General features: G+C 43.8%; 2 protein-coding genes across 5 annotated transcripts in view; both read left to right on the top strand.

The window, feature by feature from the left end:
• xiap (X-linked inhibitor of apoptosis) overlaps nucleotides 1-4,958 on the top strand; it is a 5,731-nt gene extending 773 nt beyond the window's left edge. For 2 of the 3 annotated variants that reach the window (XM_031857613.1, XM_031857614.1), the window contains exons 2-8: nucleotides 1,282-1,570; nucleotides 1,670-2,237; nucleotides 2,328-2,430; nucleotides 2,559-2,637; nucleotides 3,472-3,511; nucleotides 3,686-3,868; nucleotides 3,990-4,958. In XM_031857613.1, coding sequence (XP_031713473.1) covers nucleotides 1,331-1,570; nucleotides 1,670-2,237; nucleotides 2,328-2,430; nucleotides 2,559-2,637; nucleotides 3,472-3,511; nucleotides 3,686-3,868; nucleotides 3,990-4,183 — 1,407 coding nt within the window. In that variant the 5' untranslated portion in view covers nucleotides 1,282-1,330 and the 3' untranslated portion in view covers nucleotides 4,184-4,958. Of the gene's footprint in view, nucleotides 1-16; nucleotides 1,571-1,669; nucleotides 2,238-2,327; nucleotides 2,431-2,558; nucleotides 2,638-3,471; nucleotides 3,512-3,685; nucleotides 3,869-3,989 lie in introns of those variants that run through there. The other variant, XM_031857612.1, reaches the window with a different exon arrangement.
• Nucleotides 4,959-5,432: 474 nt separating this feature from the next.
• The window catches only part of stag2b (STAG2 cohesin complex component b), a 21,768-nt gene continuing 4,575 nt past the window's right edge, over nucleotides 5,433-22,625 (top strand). The window contains exons 1-32 of one of the 2 annotated variants that reach the window (XM_031857901.1): nucleotides 5,433-5,488; nucleotides 7,724-7,851; nucleotides 7,940-8,021; nucleotides 8,195-8,338; nucleotides 8,435-8,531; nucleotides 8,708-8,784; nucleotides 8,969-9,173; nucleotides 10,199-10,350; nucleotides 11,571-11,644; nucleotides 11,758-11,881; nucleotides 12,357-12,455; nucleotides 12,643-12,722; nucleotides 12,891-12,998; nucleotides 13,442-13,553; nucleotides 13,681-13,798; nucleotides 13,886-13,989; nucleotides 15,217-15,309; nucleotides 15,421-15,510; nucleotides 15,631-15,834; nucleotides 16,297-16,367; nucleotides 16,487-16,574; nucleotides 16,695-16,775; nucleotides 16,888-16,980; nucleotides 17,249-17,423; nucleotides 17,566-17,705; nucleotides 17,823-17,924; nucleotides 18,017-18,165; nucleotides 19,170-19,298; nucleotides 19,522-19,748; nucleotides 20,446-20,665; nucleotides 21,223-21,330; nucleotides 21,426-21,552. In XM_031857901.1, the coding sequence (XP_031713761.1) occupies nucleotides 7,808-7,851; nucleotides 7,940-8,021; nucleotides 8,195-8,338; nucleotides 8,435-8,531; nucleotides 8,708-8,784; nucleotides 8,969-9,173; nucleotides 10,199-10,350; nucleotides 11,571-11,644; nucleotides 11,758-11,881; nucleotides 12,357-12,455; nucleotides 12,643-12,722; nucleotides 12,891-12,998; nucleotides 13,442-13,553; nucleotides 13,681-13,798; nucleotides 13,886-13,989; nucleotides 15,217-15,309; nucleotides 15,421-15,510; nucleotides 15,631-15,834; nucleotides 16,297-16,367; nucleotides 16,487-16,574; nucleotides 16,695-16,775; nucleotides 16,888-16,980; nucleotides 17,249-17,423; nucleotides 17,566-17,705; nucleotides 17,823-17,924; nucleotides 18,017-18,165; nucleotides 19,170-19,298; nucleotides 19,522-19,748; nucleotides 20,446-20,665; nucleotides 21,223-21,330; nucleotides 21,426-21,552 (3,717 nt within the window). In that variant the 5' untranslated portion in view covers nucleotides 5,433-5,488; nucleotides 7,724-7,807. Of the gene's footprint in view, nucleotides 5,622-7,723; nucleotides 7,852-7,939; nucleotides 8,022-8,194; nucleotides 8,339-8,434; nucleotides 8,532-8,707; nucleotides 8,785-8,968; nucleotides 9,174-10,198; nucleotides 10,351-11,570; nucleotides 11,645-11,757; nucleotides 11,882-12,356; nucleotides 12,456-12,642; nucleotides 12,723-12,890; nucleotides 12,999-13,441; nucleotides 13,554-13,680; nucleotides 13,799-13,885; nucleotides 13,990-15,216; nucleotides 15,310-15,420; nucleotides 15,511-15,630; nucleotides 15,835-16,296; nucleotides 16,368-16,486; nucleotides 16,575-16,694; nucleotides 16,776-16,887; nucleotides 16,981-17,248; nucleotides 17,424-17,565; nucleotides 17,706-17,822; nucleotides 17,925-18,016; nucleotides 18,166-19,169; nucleotides 19,299-19,521; nucleotides 19,749-20,445; nucleotides 20,666-21,222; nucleotides 21,331-21,425; nucleotides 21,553-22,625 lie in introns of both variants that reach the window. The other variant, XM_031857900.1, reaches the window with a different exon arrangement.

The raw sequence follows: 22,625 nt of genomic DNA on the forward strand, positions 1-22,625 counted from the left end.
TGTGTGTGTGTGTGTGTGTGTGTGTGTGTGTGTGTGTGTGTGTGTGTCAGCTGTCAGCTGTCAGATGTCAGATGCAAGCAGCAGCTTTATTCTGTGTTTACCTCCCGAGACTATGGGACTGCTGCATTGCTATTGTTTAACGCAAAGCTGCGAGGCCTTCCTGGCATTTGCGGGGACATTCGTTATGATCTAAGCAATAATATATGTTAAAATAGGAGCTAGGTGGCTACTCTGTTGCGTTTGTACATAAAACACTAATATATAACGTAATAGTCACCAGATCAACCTTGCTGTTGATCTGGTGACTATTTGTCTCGAAAGGATGTCGACACGGAACAAAGTTCAGAAGCTGCTCAAACCAAATAAGCAGATATCCAATCTTAGATTGAGTAGATCAATAGCTGCTCCATCAGTACTGATAGTGTGGTCACAAGGTAAGTTACTTTCTGCACTGGCATTTAAATGTAATGTTTAAATACAGCTGCTGGGAAAACAAATGCATATTTCTCAGTACATTACAGTGCTCGCGCTACTTGGGCTTGAGTCTACATATGGTAGACGTTCAGTACAATATACAGTTGAGAATGCTACACATTTACTTCCCAAAAAAAGAAAACCAAAAAGCTATGTGACAGCAAAGCAGTGGTGACAACATTAAATAACTATGTATAATAAGTGGGGGTGTGGTATGCTTCCTAGGATGTGTTGCAACATCATTTGACTTGTAACTAACACATACTGTGTACCTTTGCTTACGATGCCACACCTCCATAAAGATGATCTTTTTAATTGTATTACTTACATACAGACTGTCCGATATCATGCTTAAAGTGGAGTTATTTGTGGTTGTCCTACGGCCTAGTGCTAGTTGTTGGGCCGCAAAGGGATACACCTTTTGCAGTACTCGTGTATTGCAGTGCGCTGAGCCAGTAGACAGCCCTGAGTCTGTGGTGCCCATCCCTCACATGGAATATCCAACGCCTCCATGTGATTCCAGGCTGGCTGCTTCTCTTAAAGGGACAGCGATCCTGAGAGAGCCTAAATGTGCCGATCGGCTTTCCGGTGAGAGACAGAAATCTCTTAGACTTCAGAATTGTCCAATTTTTAAATTGACTACTTTCCAACCTTGTGGGGGGAAATGTAATGTATGTCGATCATGTGTATCTTAGGCCGTTAGCTGCTTTGTTAATACTTTTCCAACAAGCAAGAGGTGCTTTACTTCAAAATGTATATGCTCCTAATTCATACAGCATATTTGTTTTCTTTCTGTTTTGTCTGCAGTCATTCTGTCCATCAAGTTCCACTCAGCAGTTTCCTGCCTGGTTCCGTCATGTGTGATCTCAGGGAAGAAGACGATTTGGAGTTAGATCACATGATTGATTTTTCCCAGATAAACAGTCGCCTGGACTCATTCCGTGGCTCCAGTCTGGCCCAGCAGGTACCAGCAGAACACTTGGCCCGGGCCGGCTTCTACTTCACCGGCAATGCCGATCGTGTCCGCTGTTTCAGCTGCCGGGAGACTGTGGAAAACTGGTGCAGGGGAGACATGCCTGTGGAGAGACATAAAGAGGTAGTTGGAATAAAAATGAAAGTCACATGGGATCAACTTTTTTCTTAATTTCTTCCTGTTCTAAGTTGTTAAATTGGACTTCCTGCCCCTTTATTCCAGGTTTCCCCATCATGCAGGTTTCTGAGCTGCATCCACCGCACCAATTTCAACCTGAGTTGTGAAAACAGACTGACCAACGGTTCCCCATACAACGAAGAAGCAGAAGACATGGAATATCGTTTGAGAAGAGGAGAGGTGGTCGATGAGTCCACCTACCCAATGGCCCCACACATGAAGAGCGAGGAGGCCCGGCTTCAGACCCTCTCTGCTTGGCCCTCTGCTGCTCCTGTGAGAGCCCGAGATCTGGCCCAAGCCGGCCTCTACTACCTCGGGGGGGGCGACCGGGTGCAGTGTTTCTGCTGTGGGGGCATGCTGGCTGGTTGGGAAGCAGGGGACACCGCCTGGGAAGAGCACACCAAACATTTCCCCAACTGCTTCTTCATCCTCGGTCACGATGTGGGCAACATCCCATCCCAGGGGGGCACGGAGGAGGAGGAGAGCGGCAGCAGACGGCATGCAAACGCTCGTGTCCCTATGGGGAGTTTGGAGGAGAGGCTTGGCAGCTTAGCGGGCGTCTTGCATCCCATTGACCACGAGAGGCTCGCCAGAGCTGGCTTCTACAGCGCAGGTACAAAACAGACGCCTTTGAGTGATTAAATGTTTTCTCAAAGCTATGAGTGCAAGCAAGATTGAATTGTGTGTGTGCGTGGCCATGCAGGGACCGGAGGAGACGGGGTGTTGTGTTTCCGCTGTGGCGGAGGCCTGAAAGGCTGGCAGCCTGAAGAAGACCCGTGGGAGGAACATGCCAAACACTACCCTGGGTGAGAACAGCCATGATGGTCCCCTTTCTTAACATGCATGTATATATACACACATTTGCTGTCATTTTGCTGCGGCATTTGATTGTGTTATAATATAATTATATTTGTTTGGTCTTTTTTTTTATCAGATGCAGCTTCCTGTTAGCAGAAAAAGGACAAGAATTTGTCAACAGTATCCAGCTACAAGACCCACGACGAAATCGAGCTGTAAGCATCCGGTGCTTTTACGTGCATTTAAGTAACGGGGTTGCTGTTGAGTTTCTTTGATTTTGTAATGTAAACAAGAGACTGTGTTTCCTTAATCAGGATCAGGACTTAGAGAAACCTGGTGAACGCCTGAATTCCTGGCCAATGATATGCTTAACCGGACTGCATGATAACGAACCTGCACAGCGAAACTATTGCTGTGACAGCAGTGTGTTAGGATAAAAGGAAATATTACTACTCAGAATGGTGCTCTTTAAGTACCAAATGTTTATGTGTTACTATCCCTCTGCCGTGCCGTGGCTCAGCAAGGACACATTGTCCGTTGGAGCACAGAGGAGCGAGTTCTGTACTAAAAGAGAAAGAAAGTAACTCTTAAAGAGAGTAACTCAAAGATACCCTTGTGTCGGCTTCAGTTGAGCTTTTGAATACATTTCAAGGACAAGGACAGATTTTTGTCCCCGATCTCTTACATTAAAATCCCTTTAAGAGGGGGTTTCTTTGCAGCCAGAATGGACAACCAATAAGCCCACGTACATATGGAAGTGTAGACGTTGTTTTAAGGCACACTTTAGAAATGTTAACGTATCCGTTAACTGCAGTGATGCTCACAGTCCTGTGGGCACATGTGGGGATTTTTTTGGGTGGTTGAACAAATTGAGAAAGAATGCATGCTGACGATATTTAAATGGTACTTACTACTGTAATGTTTGTTGTTCTCTGGACAAGTATACGAGCTTTGGCTATGTGGACAGTTTGTAATCAAAGATGTTGTCACTGAGGCTTTTCTTTTACTCGCATTATTCCAAAAATAACTATTAGCATGTTTGTTTTCAGGCTTCAAGTCATCAGAATGGATTTTCTGGACATGGGAATGGTAAACATCAACTTTTTTTTAAAAATTTTACTCCCCTTTTATAAGAATTTAGGAATAATTCAAAACATCTACTGTACTTCAAGAGAAAGACAAGACGTACTGTATACATTTGGTATTCCGGGTAACTGATAAAACCAGTAGCTGTGTCCGATGACGTTTCCTCTCTGTGTTCAGAGGTGCTGCAGTCTGCCGTGGCTCAGACGACCATTGGGATGGGTCTGGAGCCCGGTGTGGTGGAAAAGACCATCTTGGAGAAAATTGGCAAGACGGGCTCAGGCTACTCCACCGTGGAAGAACTTATGGAGGATTGTCTTAAGGATACACTACAACGTGATGCTGCCAACTCACAGGACCAAGGTACTGTACCCGCTGTATGCTGAACCAGGTTCATGGTGTTATTGACGACATAAACGCAAAGCCTGAGCAGCAGCAGTGATTTAAATATGAGTTTACACATTTTGATCTTTTCTCCTTCCAGATGTGGACCCGCTGGAGAAACTGCGGGAGCTGCAGAGGGAGAAACAGTGCAAAATATGTATGGACAGAGATATTGGCATCGTCTTCATCCCGTGTGGACATCTGGTCACCTGCAAGAAGTGTTCAGAGTCGCTCGTCAAGTGTCCAATCTGCTGCGGAGCCATAACACAGAAGATCCAGACCTATATCGCCTAAGGGAATCTCAGACTCTGGCCAAACGTCAATGCTGCTTTCTCACCGTCTTTATAATATTGTATTTTAATAAAAAATGTCGATAGCCTGTGATATATTTAAGGATAATGTTTGTATGTAAATGAGAGTGAAAGAATGAGTAATCGTCACAAGACAACAATATTTTCACACTCACTGAGGTTGTAAATAGGTGTTAATATAAGATGGGATGGTATTATAAATAGCTGATTTTGATTTTTTATAATTGGCCTTTTAATGGGTACTGAAAGTTGTAAATTCACATTTAAGATTAATTACCATTTTGCAACACTTTCCTGCCAGAGGTGCCTTTTTCCTGGTTCATGTACTTGTGTCATTTTGTTTTATTTTGGACATTTTCGGCAGTGGCAACTGATCTTGACATGGGATGTGATATCAGTTGGTTTCATACACTTGTGTGTCTCACTCATGTATTTTATGGACTCAATTTTCTCAAAATGTGCTGCTCCTTATTGCGATATGTAAATGTAGATCATTAACCCATTTAATAATTCTTTATAACTGACTAAATCAGCTCTAATGTAGTGCTGACAATCATAGGCTGCAGTTAATCAATTTTGTGTGAAATGATTTTACCATTCCATCATGCAATCTGTCATGTCATAAAGAGTGAATAAATTGTAACTTTTGGATGTGGAAAAATGTTTTTCTTTGATTATTACTACACTGCAAAGTCTAACTACAAAAAGGAGACCAGATCAACCTTGTGCCTCACTTACAAAGGGTTTACATACCTTTGTTAGAATGGTAGGCTGAATTGTCCTTAAGAGTTAGCTCAGTTTTACTCACTATATAACGTATCAGCTGGAAACACTTTTCTCTGCTGTGGAACAGCAATATTTAGATGAATTCTCTGCATATTTCACCCTAGATAGATATGGTCTAAGGGGGCCAAATCAAAATATACAAGGATAAATCAAACTCCCTGTGTCACAAAAGGGAGTCAGTCATTCATAGTAGTGACAGGTTATCTCACAATAGAAATTATCTTTTATTTTTCCCCTTCAACTTGAATGGGATCGAGATAGATTTAAGTCAGTATTTTACCAAAAATAGTTCAGACTTGCAGCTTGTAAGTGAGAGCAGAGGAGACGAAACACAGTTCAGAAGCGCCATTCTTAAGGTGTAGTGTTCGTCAGTGACCACTAGATGGAAGCTCGTCAACTGTGTATCTAATGCGGGCATTGTGGCCGCTAGGTGGTAGCTCTGCACCAGGATTTCCTCCTCCCAGGTCGTCGAAACAACAAACCGAACTACGGAGCAAGCGGGGTGAGAGAACGTCCGAAACCGCCTCTGACCGCGACTTTTAAACTCTTTTTACAGAATTGTGGTGGGATTCAGACGGAAGCTGTATAAGAATAGTAAAAGTTACGGTTCTGCCGGGACTGCATTTTACAACAAGGTAAGTTAGCTGTAAAATGGCGGAGAGCTATCTGGAAGTTAGTTGATTTGTATTTTGCTAGCCGTCTCGCTAGCTCAGGCTAGCTCTCGAGGAGCCCTGCGCGCGGATGCCTGCCTGAACCAAGTCGCTTCGCTAGCTCGCGGTACATGGCTACTTCGGTTGTTAGCAAGCTAACGACCTAGGTTTTTTGGCACAGTGACGCAAAAATATTTAGTTTGTAGGCCAAGGAAGCGTTTTATTGTTTCAAGCAACTTATTTGCACTTTATATATTTGTAAACAAAGTGTTTGTTGCTTATGCAATACGGCACTGGAACTCCCGAGGCAAGATGGAGGACGCAAGGACGTGATGTTTTTTTAGGTAACGTTAGCAGTAGCTGTTAGCATAGCTAACTAGTCGTAGTTATTATCAGCTCCTTGATTGCAGCATAGCGTTATATGTTAGGATTATTCGCTTTATCTTCGGACAAGCACTGGGTTCGACTGGTTTGTTGTCAGAAAGCGGTCATTGTCCTCGGAAACATTGCAGACTAGCGTCATTGTGTACTAGCCTATGTTAGCATGCGCTAGTACAGTAGGGCTTGCGTTGTTTTGTTATTATGGTCCAAGTACGATAGAGCTGGAAAACACTTGAACGTTCTCGATATCCAACGAAAATGCACGGCACACGTCTATCGGTAAATCACAGCTTGTTCGCACTGAGCACAGCACGCTTACTCGATCACATTTCAACTAGCCGACGCTCGTGAAAAGAACGCCAAAACCCTCTTAGCTGCTCAGCTAGCGGCGCTAGCAACTAGCAACGCACCGGTGTCAATTTTGACAGGAGCCGACGAAGAGCGCAGCCGTGTCGGCGTGGTTGGAGGGAACTGAGCGGGTAGATTGTGCATCGCTGAATTGCAGAAACGTGCACTGTTGGGTTTCACAGTTCCGTTTTTTAATCTCGGATCATCTAGTCTCGCTTTGCAGTAACACGTTTATGAGATACACTGACCAATTTGGCGCCACTTTTTCAGTCTACACCCATAGAATCCCGTCGTGTTGGTACGCAGTATCTCCTCTCACTATCAAGGAAATAAGCGCTTTCACACGCTCGTAAATCAAGAAATATCGCAGTTAAATTAAAACTCACAAAGTCGTAGCTTCCTCACACATAGTGCTGTTTCATGAGTCTACGTTGACTGTGAGGGGGATTTTACTTAGATCGCTATATATACATAAAATGTGCGTGATGAGATCCCCAATGTGGCATGTGTGGGCCATCGTGTGCATGATGTTGTGAAAGGGAATCCCGTGACTGATATTACATCTGATTTTTATATCTGACAATCTCATTGAAAGTCTTCTCGCTTACTCATAAACGCCACTATAACGCTGTTATTATTTAAGAATACGATTGACACACTCTGTATGTCATCACTGAGTGTGTGAGGACAGAAAGACGCATCCAGAGTGGCTATATGATGGGTAGCGGTAAAGTTGAGCTTTTCAGGACTAAGCAGATTTCTCTGAGGTGCTTTTATTGTCTTCCTTGACTCCCAAAAGGCTTTTGCGTTTCTGAGCTATGGACAATGTCAGAATCCTAGTTTTGAGTGTTACCTCTGCTCTCTTTTTTGATGTATGTGCCACCGATTTACACATCACAACCATGCAATAGTTTTTTTTTCTGTGGCCTGCAGTATCTTGTTGATGTTGATACTGTCTTTTGATTGGTTGAGATATGTATGGGCGGATAGGGCAGTGCCATATTTGGCCATTGCGGAAGACACTCCAATGGTCCTTGCGTGACGTCTGTAAGCCAAGGGGAACAGGGAAAGAGAGGGAGCCAATGGCCGCACAGCAGAGCGTGACAGGAGCATTAGTGCACGCCCACTGTTACCATGTGAAACCGTTTTTCTTTTTTTCTTTTTTCTCTCAAAGGCATCAAAGAAACATTTGCTCACTACAGAGGATCTGCTAACGTGTAGATGTTTGCTTATTATAGCATTTATTGTTTCTGCTGTGTTGAAATGAGGAATAAGTATACATGTGTGTGTATCTCAATAAATGACTCTGTGTCATATATATATATATATATATATATATATATATATATGTATTCTAGGTCACATGCCACCTATCCTGTCTTGTAATTTCTGAGGATCTCAAGCCAGTCATAAATTGAAGTTATCCAGAAGATGTTACAGAAATGATAGCAGCACCAGAAATACCATCAGAGTTCTCCTTTACTCAGTAAGTGCTTTCTTCCACTTTTTAAATTCTCTGTAAAGGTTGAGGTTGATATGAATTTTCATTCTAATATTATGCTTGTGTCCCCCAGGGATACAGACACCCGATTCTCTTCAGACACAGACTTCTCTGAGGATCTCGATGGAAGGAGTACAACCTCAGCGAAAGGAAAGGTATTGAAAGCACAAATGGCTCTTGGCCTGGATCAGGACACCCTGGTCAAATAACACATTATTACGTCTATGAGTTGTAGATATTTGTGTAAAGAGCACATTCAATTAGCCTTGTCTTTTCTGCACTGATGCTCACTCTTCACAATGCGTTATGCTCTTTTATTCTGTTCCAGGGTGGAAAGAAGGGGAAGAAAGCAGCAGGGGAGAAAGGCAAAGGAGGAAAGGGAGCGGGCCGGATAAATGGCCACCACCAAGAGAATGGCATGGAGAACATGATGCTGTTTGAGGTGGTGAAGCTGGGCAAGAGTGCAATGCAGGTATGAATGGCAAGACATTTGAGATATTTGACACTGTAAAAATCTTCAGTTAAATGAAATAACGAATGGTTCTAATCTGTCCCTCGTTTCCTGCAGTCTGTCGTCGATGACTGGATTGAGTCTTACAAACACGACAGAGACGTTGCGCTACTAGATCTCATCAATTTCTTCATCCAGTGCTCGGGGTGTAAAGGTATGCGTGTCTGTTTTAGGTATCTTACTCCCTTTTTTTAAATGCATTGAGGAAACCAGTTGAATCTGTGTGACCTAAAGCACCACTCAGACATGTTTGGTACTCCCTTCTCCCCGCGTTGGTCTAGTTGAGCGTTGAGTAAGTTGTCTTCTGTCTAACCCCTCTCTGTGTATCAGGTGTGGTCAGTGGAGAAATGTTCCGCAACATGCAGAACTCTGAGATCATCCGGCGAATGACAGAGGAATTCGATGAGGTAACTTCATGTTTTCCAGTATAACCACAACAATAGTCACCATGAATCTCTAATGTGCAATCTGAGATTGAACATCACATTTAGTATTATTTTATTTGCCAAAGGCAAGATGGAGATAGCAACATACAGCAGCTGTGTGAAGTCATTTTGTTTACTGACGTTCTTCCCTTTGTGGCCTCTGCAGGACAGTGGTGACTACCCTCTAACCATAGCAGGACCCCAGTGGAAAAAGTTCAAATCAAGCTTTTGTGAATTCATTTCGGTGCTCGTGCGCCAGTGTCAATACAGTATCATCTATGATGAGTACATGATGGACACAGTCATCTCCCTTCTCACCGGACTATCAGACTCTCAAGTCCGAGCCTTCAGACACACCTCAACACTGGCAGGTAGGATGAACCGCGTCTGTATTTGTGTGCGAGTGCGTGTGCGAGTGAGTGAGTGAGTGAGAGAGAGAGAGAGAGAGACACGTATTTGGCCGTCGGTGATGAATTGCAGTAATTGCCGTATTCTTTAAGCACACGGGGTCAATATCTGTATGGGATAAGTAGCAGTTAGGAGGGCTCTGGAGCCATAGTAGCGTACTTTTGGCTGTAGTCTTGTAATTTATGGATATAATAAATATAACCACTGATAAAGTCAAACACGCACACACAGGTGTTTTTTCTTATTCATACCGTGTAAAAGTGGAATAACTTACACCTTTTATCATTGGCTGTGCCTGTGTACAAATAGGAAAGCCGATTTACCCGCTGAAATGAAGTGTCAAAGGCCCCCGGTGGAGCAGTTCAGGTGCTCGACAATGGCCGGAGGCATGCAGAATATATCATTTATGCAGTAGCATTCTACATTTTTCATCAACAGATGTAATTGGGCGGTGGGACCACAAAACATTCATATAATGTTCTGTCGAGGAAACCCGTCTTTGTCCTCACCTGTCAGTGTGCAGCTGCAAAGTGCTTTTGTTGCCTTCATGTTTTGATGCCGTCACTGGACTTAGCTGTCAGGTTTGAGAGGGTCTGTTCCACAGAGCTATTTCAGATGGTTGTAATGCGTGTTATAATTATTTCTTGCTGTGCAGTAGCAATGGAATAATGGATGCAGCTACAGATTTTTAATCTCACTGTATGGAGTTTGTTTACCTCGTATAGTTTCCAACTTAGTCCCATCCAAGGTTTTGTTTATATGTTTTTCTAATTTCCTTTATGTCACCTGCCTTTAATACTAGGGCACCTTGATTTATCCAGGGGTTAGTTTACGTTGCACATCCACGACACTATAGACAGTAATGAAATGTCAAGTCAGGTAGAGTCCCACACTTGTGTTGTAAGACAGTTATTAATTACTTCATGAAATAGTTGGTGTTGTGTGTAGATTCTTCTCATTTCTTGATGTGACTTGTGTTTCTTGGCAGCCATGAAGCTGATGACAGCCCTGGTGAATGTAGCTCTAAACCTGAGCATCAACATGGACAACACTCAGCGCCAGTATGAGGCAGAGAGGAATAAGATCCTGGCCAAACGGGCCAATGACCGGCTGGAGTTGCTTCTGCAGAAACGCAAAGAGGTAAGAGGGGCCAACATGGCCATTTGCTGCCTATTGTTTTTTTTTTTTTTAAACTCCTTTTTCTTAAGCACATCACTTTTTGCATTTCGACATGCCCATTGGATGAGTCAGATTCTCTCTGGATCAGCCAATTCCATCCAGATGCAGGTGGTTTTGAGCAGTGGTTTAGTGGAAACTTTTTCAGAAAGTCGCAACGACACACCCTTTTTTATGTAATGTGCACTCACTGTGATATGTATGCGCTGCTCTTTGTTTATGTAATATAAAAGCCCGTACAGAGTTGTGGAAAACGATTAGTTTCACCGGCACTAGCGTTGAAGCGGAGACGGTGTTCTTCATTGCCGAGTACAGAGCGTTACTAACAACACAGCAGAGGGCTCTGCCTTTTATCGGCCAGTAAATTGCAGTAATTTCTATTATTCTCATGTAGTTAGAAAAACGTATTAACGCAATTACCTATTTTATAAAGCCAGTTTTCTTTCAACCACTTTTCTACGCCATTGTTCGGAAGAAAAGTGGCTGTTATGAGTAGATAGGAGTGGGTTGTTTCATTCATGATTTTACTGGACATCCCAGAACAAGCTGGAATGTCTGTGTATGAAGTGTGAGTTTTTACAATCTGCCACTGAGCCCAATAACAGCGTTTAATAGTTCTAATGATCTGCAGGGAGCCTCCCCCCCCCTCCTCCTCCTCCTCCTCCTTGCCAGTAACCGGCAAGCATGACATAGTTCATCGTCTGCAGCTTTATAATTGTGGTTAGAATTAAGTGTCAGCAGGCACAATCTAATTTTCTAAAAGCCTGAACAGTGTCCTACACAATGTTAACACGATGCAGGTTACACCTCCCCACAAGACATTTTATCAGGCCAGTCACCATGATACGTGTAAAAATAAATGATTCTGAATTACTCTGGCTCGCGACCATAAAGCTGTTCCATTTTTAGAACCGAAGCACCTCCGTAGGTGATGGCCCTGCAGTGACTGCTATTCAGCTAGGATTGTCCGTTTTTAATAACTTTGCACAACAGCAGGTCCCACCAGGCATCCATCTGTTAGTTCAGTGTGCGGCTCCACCACACGGTGACTTAGCTGGCTGTCACTCATCCTGTTATGGTAACGACGCCCCCGGTCACCTCTTAATGTAGCATTCTACTCAGTCGGGATTTATGTTTGACCGAACAAATGAGCTCACGAGTTGTTGTTCTGCTCCTCCTCTCAGCTCCAAGAGAATCAGGACGAGATTGAAAATATGATGAATGCAATATTCAAAGGAGTGTTCGTTCATCGATATCGGTATGGCTCCACCTAATAACGCACATCTATTCATCTACAAGTGTGACTGTGATACTGGTTGTTGATGCCGTTATGGAAAACCTTTTAAAAACAACGATGTTCTGTTCTAACAGGGATGCGATAGCAGAAATCAGGGCGATCTGTATTGAAGAGATTGGAGTGTGGATGAAACTCTATAGCGACGCCTTCCTCAACGACAGCTATCTGAAGTACGTGGGCTGGACGATGCACGATAAGGTGGGTCACAGGAGCGTTTCTTTACTTTTCCTCCTCAGACCTCTTCTCAGCACCGTGTGGATATACACGGACATCTTTTAGTTTGCTTGCACCTGTTATTACAGCATAACTTTTTTTTTTTTATTCTGTTATTATTACGTGGCGGTTGGCGACGCCACATCATTCTCCATATAGCTGTGCACAACAGCCGCCTGAGCAGATGTCTAATCGGCCGGAGTAAGTGAAAACACCTGTATGGCTGTGCAGGGCTGTAAAAAGGCCCAATCAATAACTCGATTGTAAACAATTCAGAAGGCGGGATTGAAGCCTGCTGTTTTTCCAGCATTGATTTTACAGGTCTAATAGGCAATCAAATAGAAACACAGGCGAGTCTTGGTTATTAATGTCCTCCAGTGCTTTTATGTTGTGTATTTCAGTTTAGGTTTGTAAACGCAGAAGAATAACTGGTCCATGCTTTCCTAATTGTCTATTCCAGCAAGGCGAGGTACGTCTGAAGTGTCTGACAGCGCTGCAGGGCCTCTACTACAACAGAGAGCTCAATGCGAGACTGGAGCTGTTCACCAGCCGCTTCAAGGTCAGCCCCACCTGCTGGACAATGTCGACACAACACCTCCAGCTTTATTATTTCTCACACATCTACAAACACTGGGCTCATGCTCTGTGTATATTTGGGATTGACCTGGCATCATTTCACTTGCTAATTAAAATTAATCCTTTTGTTCAAATAGCTCATTAAATCTGTCGTCTGTGTCTTTCCATAGGACCGTATTGTCTCCATGACTCTTGACAAAGAGTACGATGTTGCAGTGCAAGCGATTAAACTTCTCACTCTAGTGTTGAAGTAAGTGGCCGTGCTTTGGTTCTTGATTGTATTTGATGCGTTGCGGTCCCATTTTATCAGATGGCCGTAGTCTATACGTCTATGCTTTTTGCGTGTGTGTGTGTGTGTGCGCTACTTTGCCGCTTTCGTTGACTGACTCTTTGTGTTTTTGTCTCTTTGTCTCTGCAGTAGTACAGACGAGGTGTTGACCCCCGAGGACTGTGAGAGTGTCTATCACTTGGTCTACTCGGCACACAGACCTGTCGCCATTGCAGCCGGAGAATTCCTCTTCAAGAAGTATGTCGGACAAATGTCCCACTGAGCAGGAGTCAAATGTGTGTTAATGGCTGAACAGAGAAGCATTGAATGAGTTCAGGAAAATTAATGTAGAGGCAGGTTCGGAATGGAGGAGAAAGGGATTTAAGACCGTTTAGTGAGAATTTAAGGACTAACTCACCTCCTGAAAATCTAGTCTTTGCTGACTGCCTGTGGTTTTATTTTTCACCTTGCTGCAGTGAACGGCAGGTGGACTCTGGTGACGGGTAAAACCTTTAACTAAAGAGGGAAAAACCGCTAACTTCTAACTCCAATTGTAAAGATGAAGTTGCTCAATGACCGGTTTCAGTCAGTTCTCTTCATGAGATATCATTTGTGTCTTGCGCTCCTTTAGAAATGCAGTTGGAGGATTATGCCGCGGTTGCTTTTGTGTGATACCAAACTAATATTTGATGCTCCCACAGATTGTTCAGCCAGCGGGAACCAGAGGAGGAAGGAGCCCCGAAGAGGAGAGGCAGACAAAGCGCCAACGCCAACCTCATCAAGACCACTGTCTTCTTCTTCCTGGAGAGTGAGGTATGTTACGAGGCTACTTCACTTTTACTGTCACACGCAGGGCTTCAGTTTCTGTCTTTCATTTAAAGTATGTAAGCAATTAAACCACCTGTCCTTCACGTGTGTGTGTGAACACTTCTCTCCTTAGCTCCATGAGCATGCGGCCTACCTCGTGGACTCGCTCTGGGAATGCGGTCCAGAGCTACTGAAGGACTGGGAGTGTATGATCAGCCTACTGCTAGATGACCCATTGCCAGGAGAGGAAGGTACGGCGAACCGTCGTCACTTATCGGTCTGGTTCGGGGCACACGTGATCCAGATCATGCTGATTGTTCGTGTGTTTTTTTTTGCAGCTCTTACAGACAGACAAGAGACGGCCTTGATTGAGATCATGCTGTGCACTGTACGCCAGGCTGCTGAATGCCACCCACCTGTTGGAAGAGGCACAGGGAAGAGGGTAAGAGTTTTTATTTGTATTCTTCTAACATGGGCCCGACTGTCCCGGGTTCACCATGATGACTTCAGAGCTGGGTCAGTGCAAGCTGAGCCCAAAGACAGTCTTTAAATAACTCATCCAACCATTATAAATGCTCGTAATGTATTCAGGCTCTCTTCATTGTGTTGTCTGACAGCTGTGTTTAAGACAGTTTCAAAGATAAAAGGATTGTTTTTTAGGAATGTTTGATTTTATTTGTGTGAGTGTATTAGAGAAATAGGTTTGATTTTTGATAGTGGTGAATCTACTGCAATGTTTTGTGCTTGTGTTGACACATTTGATTTCTGGTTTGAGATAACAGAACCTGCTAAATATTTCCAGATATTCTGCTGGTTATTATATTATATTATTATCAGCTTGATGTATATCTATTTCCCTCCCCTTGGATTTATGTGTAATCTGACATGATAACTAAACATTAACATTAATCCAGAATTCATCTCATAATGTTCTAGACCGTACAATCCAGATGTAATAGTGCTGAACAGACACTTTTTATGTTGGCGCTTTGGCGTTGGATGTATATTTGAAAGCTGTGCTGATGAGGCCCGTTTCAAGAATACGCTTTATTGAAATGACAGGATACGTTAGAATGTTTTAAAAGACCTAAGGCCTGTACTACAAAGCAGTATTTGGGGTTAGCGAAGTAACTTCAGGGTTAACTCTGCGTTTTCATTTCCACGGCGGAGGTTCACTTGTTACCGGGGTAGATCATCACGGTGTATTTTAACCTTATTCTTTCAGCTGCAAAAAAAAATAAAAAATCACTTTATATTCTGTTAATATCATAAATTAATGTCATATATTCACTCGCATGTCGGCTTCTTGAGCCGTGTGTTGCAATGTCACATGTCGGAGTCGTGTCAGACTGGATGCAGCATTACTTTGCTCAGGTTACTTTTATGTCTGCTGTGGTGATCATAAGTTATGGAAGGACATTGTTTTATATTTATTTTTTGTTTGCTCCCAAGTCTGTTTCACACCACCAGCTGAAGGAATAAGGCTCAAATATTGTCATACACGCCATAAGAATACATCTAAGCAGCGCATGAATTCAACGGAATACAACTTGAAATTAACATTAAATGCCCGGTGGAAAAATAACCATTCCAAGAGTAGACCTTTTTGTTTACATGAATACCAACTAGCTGCGAAGACGAGCCTCTAACTTATTGCATCTGTGATCAGGTGATGACGGCAAAAGAGAGAAAGACTCAGCTGGATGACAAAACCCGAATGACGGAGCTGTTTGCTGTGGCTTTGCCCCCTCTACTGGCCAAGGTTTGTCACAGCCATTCTCTGTTCTCCACAAGCACTCATCTGTAGGGCTGTTCACTCCAGCTGTGTATTCATAAAATCACAAAACTATTGTGTTTAATGTTTGTTCTACAGTACGCTGTGGATGCAGAGAAGGTGACTAACTTGTTGCAGCTGCCGCAGTATTTTGACCTGGAGATTTATACCACAGGACGTCTAGAGAAGGTAAGACGCTTATCAGACACCAATCAAATTAGCAAAGCTTGGAAACAGTTCATTTAACATAATGATAATTTACCTTCCTCACTGACTCTCTCTCTCTCTCTCTCTCTCTCTCTAATCCAGCACCTGGAATCCCTGCTGCGTCAGATCAGGGAAATTGTGGAGAAGCACACGGACACTGAGGTTTTAGAGGTCTGCTCCAAGACTTACCACTCCCTCTGCAACGAGGAGTTCACAATCTTTAACAGGGTGGACATTGCCCGCTCCCAGCTTCTGGATGAGCTGGTGGACAAGTTCAACAGACTACTGGAGGATTTTCTACAAGAGGTAGGAGCGACAGGACGCACACGGCGGCCCTCGTCAACATGTTTTCACCCGTTGCTCTTTTGTTAAAGTCGGCCTTTTATTCTTCTACACCCGCCAATTCTACCACCCGTTATTATCACCGCCACGTTTGTCTTCCGTTATGTATTGTTGCCGAGACATGTCTTGCGGCTGCCTCCTTACATAAGCTCTCAAGTTGTCACTGTAAATTCAGACTTTGATTCACCTGCAAATTAGTCTCAAACTGTGATGAATGGATTTCATTTCAAAAGGTTTTATCAGAAGAATCTGGAAACATCCGTTCGGCTCAGTCCCGAACGGATGATTAAACGTCTTGATCTCTAAAATTCTCAATGATTGTTTAATGTTATGTACCACCCACCATGTCGAATTCCTTGTGCGTGCAACGTACCGTGGCACATAAACGGTTCTGATTCAACATGGCTGCAACATTTTTCTTTCCAGGGTGAAGAGGCTGATGAAGATGATGCTTATCAGGTTTTGTCAACTCTAAAGAGGATCACAGCGTTTCACAAGTATGACATTCATTCTTCCTCGAGTACCTGTTCCCTCACGCACACACGTCTCCTGTGCTACAATAACGTACCCGTGATTCTGTCTACTTGTGTCTGACACTTTCTCAAATCTTTTGCAGTGCACACGACCTGTCGGGGTGGGACCTGTTTACCAGCAACTTCAAGCTGCTCAACACCGGCATAGAGAATGGAGACATGCCTGAGCAGGTTATTAAATATACACACACACACAAGTAAAGTTATATATACTCCACATGTTATCATTTTGGGGAATAGTAATGTATATTAACCCATCTGGTATTGTTGTTTTCTTTTTCTGGTGAGCAGATAGTCATCCACTCGCTGCAGTGTACCCACTATGTGATCCTATGGCACCTGGCCAAGACATCTGAGGGCAGCTCCAGGAAGGTGAGCTCTCCTAAAGACAAATGCACCTTCACTATTCTCAATTGGATAGATGTACGTGTGATGCTAAAAAAAAAATATATATATATATATATATTCTTGTTTCTCTAATCAGGATGACATGGTGACCCTGAGGAAGCAGATGAGGGCATTCTGTATGATGTGTCAGCGCTACCTCACCAACGTCAACACGGCCGTCAAAGAACAGGTGACACAGATACGTGCACAACAAATGTACATGTGAAGCAGCAGCAGTGGTCGTAGCATCTAGTTAAAAGCAAAGCAAGACAGAGTGTAAACTGTGGCTCATCAACAACTCTTCAGAGGTGGTTTGGCTTCTGTTCATTGTTTTGGATACAAATGTTTAATTATACTCGGAAACCTTGTTAAGTACCAGATGTGCAAGGAGTGCTTTTGTATTGCACTTAAGCACACTGAGTTTTAACTTTTTGTTCTCTTTTTTCCTCCTACTACAGGCATTCACCATCCTGTGTGATCTGCTGCTCATCTTCAGCCACCAGATGGTGTCCGGAGGCAGGGAACACCTGGAGCCTCTGGTCTATTCCCCGGAGGACTCGCTGACGGCCGAGCTGCTCTCCTTTATCTTGAACCACGTCTTCATAGACCAGGACGACGACACGAATAGCACAGGTACAAATGCAAATGTTCCAGTGGAGCGGCTCATTTTCTTCCTGCGAGGAGAGCAAGTAAAAAGATGATTTTCAAATTGGCCAATGTGCAGCTTGTGGAACTGCCATCTTTGTTTTTTGTTTTTCTTCTCCAATCATCTCAGATGGTCAACAGGACGATGAGGCGGTAAAGATTGAAGCTCTGCACAAGAGGAGAAACCTCCTCGCTGCCTACTCTAAACTGATCATCTACTGCGTGGTGGACATGAAGACTGGAGCGGACATCTTTAAACAGTACATGAGGGTAAGCCGGGCTGTGCAGCAGCAACACATCTCAGGAGTGAATGCATCGTCTGTCTTATTATTAGACATGTACAGAGATGATCCTTAACGTCCCTGTACCGCTTCGCTTTCTTTGCAGTATTACAACGATTATGGTGACATCATCAAGGAGACGATGAGTAAGACTCGGCAAATTGACAAGATTCAGTGTGCCAAGACACTCATCCTCAGTCTGCAGCAGGTCAGTGGACACACTCGGCAATTATGACCCGTCGGTTCGTTTGTCGCATTTTTAAAGGGTTGTTGATGTTTCACGTTTCTCTTTCTGCTAAGCTCTTCAACGAAATGCTGTCTGATCTGGGTCACGGGTTCGACCGCTCGGCCTCCTCGTTCTGTGGCATCAAAGAGTTGGCCCGTCGATTCTCTCTCACCTTTGGTCTGGACCAAGTCAAAACCAGGGATGCTATCGCCATGCTGCACAAGTAAGGCTTCGGTCTGCTCTTGTTGCGTCGCTCCTCCTCCACTTGTTTTGCCTTGCATCTGGGAGCTGTCATGTTCGACAAATCACTCCCTGAATACTGTGTTTTCTTCTTGCCATGTTATGTTTTCGTGTTATTCTGGAGAGGCTTAAGTGCAAAGATGTTGCAGTCTTGCCCATTCCCATGCACTAATGTTACTTAGTGTAAAATAAACCCATCAGGCTGTTCAAAGACACAGAAGAGCAACAGTGCTGTAAACACAAAACTGATCTGTTGCATGTAAGCACTTATCAGAGGAGCTCCGTGTGATCTTATGTCGTGATCCTACATTTGTAACTTAATTTCTGTCGCTACCAGCGTATGTCAACATTGTTATTCTTAACTAAGAAAACATTTTTAAATGCTTCTTTTCAGCACCAATTGAGAAATGATTGTATGAACGGCACACAATCCTCCACATTTGTAAATACCCCACTTCCCATCACATTGTATGATGTTTTTTCTCAAGTGGATTATTATATTATAATCTCAGGATGGTTCCAGAAAATCCGATGTATGCACATTCGCTATGCTAGCTTGGATATCCCTTACACTTGTGCAACATCTGGGTGCACCATGTAATGGGATATGCCAGATGTGCGACAGGATTTTGAGTAATAAAAGACAGGCTGAAGATTCTGCTCTCTGTCCAGCTAGTATTTAAAATGTTAAAGCTTCCAAAGCAATGTTGCTGCTCAAAAAAAAAAAAAAAAAACATGCTCAGGAAGACACACTGATGTTTGAAAAATAGTCTCAAAGTTGTGACGTAGTTAAGTGAGGCCTGCTGGTGGTCTAGTGGTTTGAAACATGTACCACATGACCAGAGTCCCTGGTTCAAATGAATAAAAGCATCTCAGTCCTCGTCAGTTCAATTGAATTTGAGCTTCGAGTGAACAGTACGGATCAACTATTTCATGTTATGTGTCCATTCTTATTGTTCTTCCTCTCCGTCTCGTTGCATCTGTCAGGGACGGTATCGAGTTTGCATTTAAGGATCCGAGTACCCAGGGAGAAGGAGGCCCTCCCCTCAACCTGGCGTTCTTGGACATCCTCAGCGAGTTCTCCTCGAAGCTTATGAAACAAGACAAGAGGACTGTGTAAGTTGTTGTTGGTTTTTCTGCTCAGTCGACGGGTGGGAGGCGTCAGTGTAACAGGTGTTTTGGACAACTGGTGCAACTGGTGTCTCAGATGCATGGTTGAGGCTTTTTTTTTTCTTTTTTCTTTTTTTCTCTACCCTCCAGTTGCACCTGCTCGTGTCTGTAAATGCATGAGTTTTTGTTCATCTTTGTTTGTGTGGACCCCCCCCGTGCTTCTTCTCAGCCACATGTACCTGGAGCGCTTCATGACGTTCCAGATGGCCCTGCAGCGAGAGGACTGCTGGCTCCCCCTCATCTCCTACAGGAACTCCCTGCAGGCTGGCGGCGATGACGACACCATGTCGGTGATGAGCGGCTACTCCAGCAGAGGCTCGTCCATCCGCTCCAAGAAGATCAAGCCTCCCGCTGTTACAGCGGGAACGTCGGCGGCCAAGAGGAAGCTGCCAGAGGGTACTGCACACTCAGGAATCAGCAAAGTCATCAATAATGGGATTAATTAAGCTGTCACTTCAGGGGGAAAAAAATAGGCATTTACTTGAATATTGAATGTTTACATTTTTTAAAATAAATATAAACGAGTGTATTCATTATTAGGCTGAAAACAAAAAACCTACCGAGCCGTGAATATTGTGTAGCGTTCTGACACCAACGCGCAAACACACTGAAAATAGGTCTCCATGAGAGCCTCCATACATTATAGCCCTGCAATGATGTTAAAAAAGCAGAGTTTCAAACTCGGATTAACCCAAATGCATTTCTGGGCTCAGCTGATGGGCTGGGAGATTATAAACAGCAGATGGTAGGAGAGAGTCAGAAGAGTCAAACTGCTTCTTATCAATCACACAGAGTCATTTAGCTATGAGTCTGTGTGTTTGCTGAAGACCTGCTCAAGATAAATATTCATTTAATTTCTAAGGCATTAAAATGCAGCGTTCGGTGAGGAAAACATCTGTTTAGGTTTGATAAAGGCTGACGTTATAATACGGTCATCATTTATGTTCTTGGCCCCTAATTTAATTAAGTTTGTGTTGCTTTTGGATTTCACTGTCGAGATGATATTATTATCTCCATAACGATTACATTTGAACACATCACGATAACGTTGACCTTCGACCCATACTCACAACGATTGTTTCCTCCTTTCCAGAGGAGAGCAGCAGCAGCGAGGTGTGGCAGCAGAGCATGCAGACCCCGGTCATGTTGCCGTCGCCCCATCTCACCTCTACCGCCATGCGAGACCCGAAGAGGGGCCGCGACGACAGCTTCATGGGGGTCTATCCGCTTCCCCACGACCAGCAGCAACCCCACCAACTCCCACAACACCATCAACAGACGCCGCAGCACCATCAAACACCCTTGGACTACAAGTACGTATGCCTCACTGTCGCACTCCCACAACGATGCAGACAGTTCACAGTTCAGTACGACACACTTTACAAGGGGGTCCTGGTTTAATACGTACAAGATATTAAATACAACATGAGCTTTTGTACTGCCCCGCCATTTCAGAAACTCTCTCATGATCATTTTCTTTTCGATAATTATCGTTTATTTAATTATCCTGGATAAATAAATGCATCCAGGCCCATCGTGCATCTCAGTGGATCACTTATTCTCTTTAGAATGGGATCAGAGGACGAGAGCACGAGCCAACACGCATTAGGAAAGAGTTCAATGAAATCTCCCATTTGCGTGCTATTAATTTTCAGGGTAAAACGCTGTAAAGATGTTTCGCAGCCTGCCAAGTGTTGGCCCTACTGGGACGGTGACTGATTAGTTTACTTATCCAACCCGACTCTCCATAGGCGCCTGGCCAGCGGGCCGTCAGTTGTCTGACGTGCTTGTGATTACCCCCTCCCCCGTTAAATCAGCAAATGCCTGCATTAGAAATGTGCTAATTGCTGCTTCTCTTGTGCGTTTTTAGTTCCCAGGTGACGTGGATGCTGGCTCAGAGACAGCAGGAGGAGGCGCGCCAGCAGCAGGAAAGAGCCATGAACTACGCCAAGCTCAGGACCAATCTGCAGCAGGCCATGTAAGACACGCACACGCTTTGTGCGTCAAGCTGCCTTTTTGGAAAATCTCATCAAATGCACGATTCCATAATTGTTTAATGCTTTGCGTTTGCAGTCGTCGCGGCACTGGGCTTATGGAGGAAGACGAAGAGCCAATTGTGGAGGATGTGATGATGTCATCTGAGGGTCGTATAGACGACCTCAATGAAGGCATGGACTTTGACACCATGGACATTGATCTGGTAAGATCCACATCTAACTGGGTTTAAGCTGTAAAGCCCAACAATGGTGTTTGTGAATCCCTCTATGCTAGTTGTGATAATTTAACACGTTGCAGTCTTTGTCGCTGTGATTGACGGATTAAATCTTCTTGTACTTTAACGTCTTCCAAACGTATCAGTTTCCTCCTCAACACCGTCAGTGTCCTGCCTGGGTCTCCCTCACACACATCCCCACTGAACAACAAGCCTCGAGGTCAAATCACACAACAAACAGGCTTTTAAAAACAAGACGTAGACACCTCGTAAAACTGCCAATAGGAGGCAACATGTGACATCTGGTCGTAGGACATTAAGGCCAGATGTTGCATCTGGAGACTCGTCATGGTCTGATTATTCCACGGTCACAACACTGGATACAATGTCGTCCTGAGATACTTGGAGAACAAACATTTAAGAACCTCAAAAACCTTGAAATTGTCAGTGAGCCTCGTTGTTTCATAGCGCGTTATCTCCGGCGCCAGCTGAGAACCGGAGACCCTGACTGCACGTCAAACGCTCATTACGTTTGGGTTGCTGGTTTTGCATACACACATACATGCATGCATGCACACTCTGGGGAGTAAGCAGTCGGTTATTCTCAGAAAAGACTGAGATTTGTTTAGCATGCAAAAATCAATAACAAGCAGCTCGTGTTGATCTTTGCACACAACATCAAAATGAGCAAAGAAGACAAAAGAGAATTGTTGACTGCGTGGGGAATTATGTATCTGTGTTTTTGAAAAGATAATGAAAGACTCTCTGCGGTGCCTAGCAACTTTCGCCACACCACGAGGCAACATGACTAATTCATTTGACCATTTAGCCAAACGCCACAGAACCATATACGAGGAGTGTAAAGCCAGAAACATGTCTATTTTGGTGGCTTACGCTAGTGCTGGGACTCAGATGTCACATTGAATCAATCAACCAGAATATCGACCTAGTTTTTCTAAATTCACTCCATTTATGATCAGTTCAGGGATCAGATTATACTTCATCGAAAACATGGATCCAATTATTAAAAGGTGTGTGTGTGTGTGTGTGTGTGTGTGTGT

Source organism: Anarrhichthys ocellatus, unplaced genomic scaffold (genome assembly GCF_004355925.1).
Source record: "Anarrhichthys ocellatus isolate YVR2014 unplaced genomic scaffold, GSC_Weel_1.0 scaffold19, whole genome shotgun sequence".
Taxonomy (NCBI): Eukaryota; Metazoa; Chordata; class Actinopteri; order Perciformes; family Anarhichadidae; genus Anarrhichthys; species Anarrhichthys ocellatus.